This window comes from Hypanus sabinus, chromosome X1 (assembly GCF_030144855.1).
Source record: "Hypanus sabinus isolate sHypSab1 chromosome X1, sHypSab1.hap1, whole genome shotgun sequence".
NCBI lineage: Eukaryota > Metazoa > Chordata > Chondrichthyes > Myliobatiformes > Dasyatidae > Hypanus > Hypanus sabinus.
The window spans coordinates 55947243-55954916 of NC_082738.1; the positions used below are offsets into that span (position 1 = coordinate 55947243).

General features: G+C 38.7%; 1 protein-coding gene across 1 annotated transcript in view; it reads left to right on the forward strand.

Annotated features, from left to right (window-relative positions):
• hrob (homologous recombination factor with OB-fold) overlaps nucleotides 1–5892 on the forward strand; it is a 58424-nt gene extending 52532 nt beyond the window's left edge. Inside the window, exon 10 of the mRNA XM_059955668.1 lies at nucleotides 4237–5892. Within this exon, the coding sequence (XP_059811651.1) occupies nucleotides 4237–4292 (56 nt within the window). The 3' untranslated portion in view covers nucleotides 4293–5892. The remainder of the gene's footprint in view (nucleotides 1–4236) is intronic.
• Nucleotides 5893–7674: the final 1782 nt, after the last annotated feature.

The window sequence follows — 7674 nt, forward strand, 5'->3', positions numbered from 1 at the left end:
TAAGGAAGATGTGGCAAGATGGAGCCTAATTCCTTTTTTCAGTCTCATTTCAAGGATTGAGTCTATTAAAATGAATATACTGCCCAGACTGTTATATCTCTTTCAGACCCTACCAATAGAGATTAATCAAAATCAATTCAATGAATGGAACAAGATGCTATCAAGGTATATTTGGCAGGGTTAAAAGGTCTAGAGTTCATCTCAAAACTTTGTAATTAGCAAAGGAAACGGGGAATGGGGCTTGCCTTCTCTTAGACATTATTATTTTGCAGCACAGTTGAGAGCTGTGATATGTTGGTGCAACCCATCATATGACGCTCAATGGAAAAACATTGAGGAGCGGGTACTTCCCATCCCCATACAAGCAATTTTGGCTGATAACAACCTGCAAAGGTACATAAATACCATTGATAATCCATGGGTGAAATTGACTCTTAAAATATGGAAAGCTACTATAAAAGAATATAATCTAGAGCGGGGGTCGGCAACCCGCGGCTCCAGAGCCGCATGCGACTCTTTCATCTCTGTGCTGCAGTTCCCTGTGGCTTTGGAAAATTTGTGGCTTTACTGCAGAAATCACTGGACAGAAAGCTGCTGACTTTTAACTGCATCTTGCACCAAGAGGCACTGTGCGCTCAAACATTTCCTCTGGAATGCACAGAAGTACTGGATGTTGTCATTCAGATTGTCAATAAAATAATGGCAAAAAGTTTAAATCACCGTCAATTCCGTTTGTTACTGGACGAGCTGGAAAGCGCATATTCTGATCTCCTGCTGCACCGCAAAGTCCGGTGGCTGTCCGGAGGGGAGGTACTGAAACGCTTTGTCGCGTGTCTGGAAGAAGTGAAAACTTTCCTAAGCTGGAACAGCCAGAGTGGCTGGAAAAGCTACACTTCATGGTAGACATGACAGCGCACCTGAACACAGCTCTTCAGGGGAAAGGACGCACAGCCCTGCACATGTTGGAGGATGTTTTGGCATTCGAGCGCAAGTTGACAGTGCTTGCCAGAGATTTACAGAAAGGCCCATTGTCTCACTTCCCCAATTTGAGAGAGTTCAAACAAGCTCACGACATGATAAATTCGGAGTATTTACATTCTGCAATCATCACAATGCAAACATCGTTTGGGAAACGCTTCTGTGAGTTCAGAGAGGAAAAACACACGTTATCCTTCCCGGTCACTCCCCTAAGCATCGATCCATCCCTACTGAATACGACTGCATTGGCAGGTGTGAGTCAACCTGATCTTGAGATGGAACTGGCCGACATAACCGACAAAACTTGGGTGTCCAAGTTTAGATGCTTGACAGCAGACCTTGAAGATGTTGCCCATCAGAAGGCCATTCTTGCTCAGAATCAAAAATGGAGTGATATTGAAAACCTCCCCAAACCGGAAAAACTTGTGTTCGAAATATGGAATGCTATCCCCAACATTTATGTAAACATTAAAAAGTATGCGCTTGGAGTCTTTGGATCCACATATGTATGTGAGCAGGTGTTCTCCAACATGAACTTTATTAAAAACAAACATCGCTGACACCTCACAGATGACAGCTTGCGATCCTGTGTAAAGATGAAGGTGACGTCATACAGCCCTGATGTGCTGACGCTGTGCGCTGAGGTTCAGGAGCAGAAATCCCATTAACCAAGTATGATAAATGTTTAAATTGCTTATTATTTTACGTATATTCATATTTTTTCATTGTTCAGTGAAATAGTCCTTTTATTTTTCAGGTTGACAGCTGGCTGACGTTATTTTTGGTTTGCTGCTGGCAGACAATTTAAGTTCGGCGTTTTTCATAAACACAAGAAGGACTCAAATAGACATTGAGTATTTTACTTAAAAGTAACCTTCAACCCAACGTTTTTTTTTCGGAGTTCAAATTGTTTTTGTTGCATGCAGAAATGTAATTTCGTTTTCTCTGCAGGAGTTCATCGATTTCATAAATGCAACACATTATAGTTTGTTTATACATAGCTTAAAGGCAAAAAAAAAACGTTGTATGCAGTGTTATTTCATTTTAAATGTCAAACGGGTTTTGTGGCTCCCAGTGTTTTCTGTGGGAAACGGGTCCAAATGGCTCTTCCAGTGGTAAAGGTTGCTGACCCCTGATCTAGAGGGAGATAGTGCAATTCTTAAATGGTGTGCATATGACTCTGATTTTACACCAAATAAATTGGATGCTAGATTTAAGGACTGGACAGCTAAAGGAATAACAGTTCTTTGCAACATAATGAAAGAAGGAACACTGTTCAGTTTTGAAATGCTTAAAGAGAAACACTGAAAAACAAGATTTTTATCGGTATTTACAGATGCAACAATATGTTAATAAGACGCTTAAAAATGTAACCAAGGCAAATACATGCTTGATAGAGCTCTTTAGAAAAGCATATAATTCAGATAATGGTAGTAGAATCATTTCAAGCATGTATAAGGGATTGTCAAATCTTAAAACACATTTGACTTCATATATTAAAACAAAATGGGAGAAGGAAGGAGAGATAATTATATCTGAGGAAGAATGGACAACAATATGGAGATATCAATGGAAGTGTACCAATTCACAGAAATGGAGGGAGTTCAGATGGAAAAACTTGATAAGATATTTTATTACACCCTCTCAGAAATCCCATTATTATGGTAACCTCCCTGTTTGCTGGAGAAATTGTGGAAATCAAAATGCAAATCATTATCATATTTTTTGGGACTGCCCTGTTATCAAAAACTATTGGAGGGGAATACACAATCTTTAAATGTGAAATACCCTTGGAGAGTAAGACCATATATTTTGGATATATACCTCAAGAATGGTTGAAAAGAGATAAATATTTAATGAATATACTGTTGGTGGCTGGTAAAAACACTCTTACTAGGAAATGGTTATCACAGGAGAGCCCAACTTTAAATACATGGATGGAAATTACAATGGACATTTACAAAATGGAGAAGATAACAGCATCTGTTAATCATAAGCTGGAACAATTTGATTCATGCTGGGAAAAATGGTTTAACTACATAATGCCTCATAGGCCTGACTTTATTCTCACAGATCAATGAATCTGTTGTAAAAAAAAATCACTCCCTACTTGTACATAGTTCTTTCCTTTTGCTTGTTTTTTCTTTCCACTCTTTTCTATAAGTGTATACCCCAGATGAATACTTTGTGGAGATTTGTGATATATATGATTATATGGTATATATGTACAATGTCTGAAACACATCTTATGGAAATGTTTGTTTGATGAACGTCAATAAAAAAAATTACAAAAAAAAACAAGCTGGGAAGTGATGAGTGGAAAAACTGAAGAAGGAGGCATTTGATAGGAGAGGAAAGTGGGCCATCTGAGAAAGGGACGGAGGGTGGACACCAGGGGAAGGTGACAGGTGAAGAGAAGAGGTAAGAGAGGAGCCAGAGAAGTTACAGAAATCAATGTTCATGCAATCAGGTTGGAGGTTACACAGACAGAGCATGAGGTGTTGCTCTTTCAACTTGAGAGTGGCCTCATCGTGGCAGTAGAGTAGAACATGGACCAATATCTCAGAATGGTAGTGGGCTTTGGAATTAAAATAGTTGGCACCAGGAAATTCTGCTTGTTGTAGATGGAGCGAAGTTGCTCGACAAAGCATTACCCCAATCTATGCCAACCCTCACTCATGTAGAGAAGGCTGCATCAGGAGCACCATATACAGTAGACAACCCCTACAGATTTGCAGGTGAAGTGTTTCTTCACCTGGAAGGGCTATTTGAAGATGAGGGCGAAGGTGGATGGGCCAGTATGGCACTTCTGCTTGCAGGAATAAGTGCCAGGAGGGAGATTAGTTGGGGAGGGTTAACTGGACAAGGGAATCATGGAGAGTGATTCCTGTGGCAGGGGGAGGGGGGTGCGGTGGTGGTAAAGATGTGTTTAGTAGCAGGATCCTGTTAACAGCATTCAACTATTTTTTCCTCATCTTGAATAAGAATTAATATTACTCAAACAAAATTAAATTTAGAGGTTACTAATTGAGAAATTTACAAAAGCCATGCAACATTAAGTACTTCTTGCATTAATGTGCCAAATAGTTTAGTGTGCTTTGTCAAAAATGTCATTGATTAATCTAATGTTCTTTGCAAATCAACTGCAGAAATTAAGGGATAGTAAATTTCAATATTTCCTGTGAGTGGAAGATTTAAACTCTTAATTACCATACTTGCCCAGTTACCTACAACTTAATTTTTACTTTTCCTTTGCAGATGATCTTGATTTCCTGATGGCTGAACTACCAGAGGAATACTTCACTGCCCTTTGAACTTCCTGTTAAGTGTTGGATTTAATCCTGGAAAAATGCTTATTTATCTCTTATTAAACTGTTAATTGTGTTAAAATATCTACTGAGTTTCTGATGATCATAAAATCATCAGGACTTGCTTCTAACTGGACATGAAAGTATGATTATTAAGAAGACATTCCCCTCCTAAATGCGAACCTGCCTCTATAAAGCCATTTTCAGATGTACCAAAGCAGTCTTCATACATTACTGTAAGGTATACTCTTGGTCCATTTTAAATGAACTGAAATGTTAATTTACTGGTAATTGTTAATATTTTGATGTTTTTCATTAAATCTTGCTGTGTATTGCTGATTTTTGGAAATTATTAAAATATGAACTTTGTGTTATTGTTAACTTGTCAAAGAATGGAGACTCTTAAACTTGTATCAAAAGGAAGTTCTGAATCACAGAAGAAAATTGATCTTGCAGAACAGCTAAGTAACTCTCCCTGCAGTCTCCCATTTCTAGAATTTTCAGTAACCATGAGGAATATTCCAATATACTCATTTTTTACTTTCATTCACCTTGAGATCCTTTTGCTTTGGCGGTCGGAAGCTTTTCTAATTGAAGTGTTCTTTGCAAATTTGCACTGAAGGCATTTTCATTCCTCTGTGCATATTAGATCATCTAGCGATAACCGGACGAGTACTCTGAATTTCAATTTACGTTAGTTTCTCCAATCTACTAGTGATATTCAGATTGTTTCCAGATCATGAAAACACATTGGGTAATTTGTGTTAAGGAGCTTTGCGCAAGTGCAAAAGTAAATTGCTTTACAAACCAATTTTAAAGGCAACAGCACTGGCTAGTGGTCAAAGTGTGCATTATTCCAGCTTCCAGCATTTTTGCCTTTCAGCATCAATGCTGAACCCAGGGCCATTGTTTTTTAAAACACAAGAGGTTCTTCCGATGCTGGAAATTCAGAACAGCAGACAAAATGCTGGAGGAACTAAGCATTTTCTATGTATCACTCTTTGTTTTTGTTGTGTCAAACATACCCAGGCACTAAATTGAAATAGGAAACAGTTCTAAAACTTCAGCTCATAAATGTAACATTTGAGAATGTGCAGTTTGTGGAGGCCAAAAAAAGGAAAGAGTGGTATCCATAAAGTGTACATAAAGGCTAGCATCTCTACCATTTAAGTAGTTTACAACCTTTAACACCACCTAAACATACAATTTTTCTATACAGTACCTTATGGACTGGGCTGTTGTCTCTCCCAGATAAACTGGTGAGGATGCTTGCCACATTATTTTCAGAACAGCTTTCATATTTCTGCTCAAATTTATTTCATCTTCCTTTAATCCCAATTCACTATAGTATAACGATACTGCTTGTTCCTGGGCGGCAGAAGCATTTTGTCTTTCTCAACCACGTAATTGGGAGAAGGAAAACTAAAGCTACATTTCTTTGGATGTTTAAGGAAATGATTAGCAAGGCCATTGTTAAAAGTTTGGACTATTACCCATTACAAAAACATTATAATACTTTTCTGAAATTCTGATTGCCTATTCCTCATTTGTATTGTGGAATGTCTCTTTCAACAATGATTTACTGTATTTATTGCCTTTTCTACTAATTGCCAAATACCTATGAAACAATTCCAGATTTGAATCAACTTTAAAGAGTGTGATTTTGCTTTACTAAATGAGTATATTAATTGAGCATCAATGCAGACATGTTGCTTTGGGAGTGATCTGCCTCTTCTATTTCTGGATTCTTTTACTTGTTTTTTTAAATGTCAGCTGCAGTAACTCATCCCAGTAATTGGAAAATGACAGAAGTCAATTATCTAAGGGCAACAACATATCACCACACTCTAAGGAGCTAAACCATGACGATAGAAGTTTTCACCATTGTCACCTTCAGATTAATTAGGGAGCTGAGTGTCATTGACCTTTTCTTGAAATTGTGCAGAGTCCTTGGGATTGCAAAATTTACCTGTGCATAGACCCAATTGAACGTTAAATAAAATGGAAGCAAGAGTAGGTCATTTGGTTGCTCAGACCTGCTCTAGAGTTCAATAAAATTGAAGATGACACTAGCTAGAATGAAGGCAGAGCAGCAATTTGGAAAGTGCAGATGGTACATCCCAAAGATGAAGTATTCTAGAGGATGACACAACCATGTCTGACAAGGGCAGTCAAAGACACATAATAGATTCAAGATTCAACAAGTTATAAGTGTCCAGTGCAAGTTAAAAGTGTTCAAAGCAGAGTCAGGTAGAGCAGCTATTTAGCAGTCTGACTGCCTGTGGGAGGAAGTTGTTTGGTAGCCTTGTGGTTTTAGTTTTGATGCTCCTGTGATGTTTACCTGATGGCAGAAGAACAAACAGTTCATGGAGAGGGTGTGAGGGGTCTTTAATGATGTACCGTGTCTTCTGGAGGCATCACCTCTGAAAGAGGTCTTGAACAGAAGCTAGGGAGACCCCAATAACCTTCTCTGCTCCTCTAACCACCCTCTGCAAGGCTTTTTTGTCAGTAGCACTGCAGCTGGAGTACCAGGTTGTGATGCAAAAGGTCAGCACACTCTCAACCACGCCTCTGTAGAATTTAGTTAAGATGTTAGTGGGGAGTGATGCTTGTTTAAGCTTCCTCAGAAAGGGAAAAGGGCATACAATGTAGCAAAAATTAGTCTGAACTTGGAGGCTTGGGAAGCATTTTAAAACCAACAATAGGCAACTAAAAAGCTATAAGGAGAGAGAAGAAAAAAAATATGAAAGTAAGCTAATAATGTAAGAGGTTACCAAAAGCTTTTCAGTAACAGAGAGGTAAACAGTAAAAGAGAGGTAAGAGTGGAAATGGCACTGGAGAGGTCGTAATGGGGGACAACAACCTGGCGGATTAACTGAATATTTTGTGTCAGTCTTCACTGTGAAAGACACAAGCAGTATGTCAGAAATTCAGTAGTGTCAAGGAGCAGCAGCGAGTGTAGTTGCTATTCCTAAGGAAAAGGTCTGAAGGTAGATAAGTCTCCTGGACCAGATGGGCTACACTCAAGGGTTCTGAGATAGCTGAAGAAATTGTTCCTGAGGATTAGAAAATTGCAAATGTCACTCCATTCTTTAAGAAGGGAGTGAAACAAAAAAGAAGTTATATGCCAGTTAGCCTGAGTTCAATAGCTGGCAAGATGTTGGAGTCCATTATTCAAAATGAGGTTTCAGGGTACTTGGAGGCACGTGATAAAATAGGCCAAAGTTAGCATAGTTTCCTTAAAGAGAAATCTTGCCTGCCAAATCTGCTGGAGTTCTTTGAGGAAATAACAGGCAAGATAGACAAAGGAGAGTCAGATGTTGTTTACTTGGCACTTCAGAAGACCCTTAACAAGGTGTTGCACATGAGGCTGCTTCAAGATCCCATT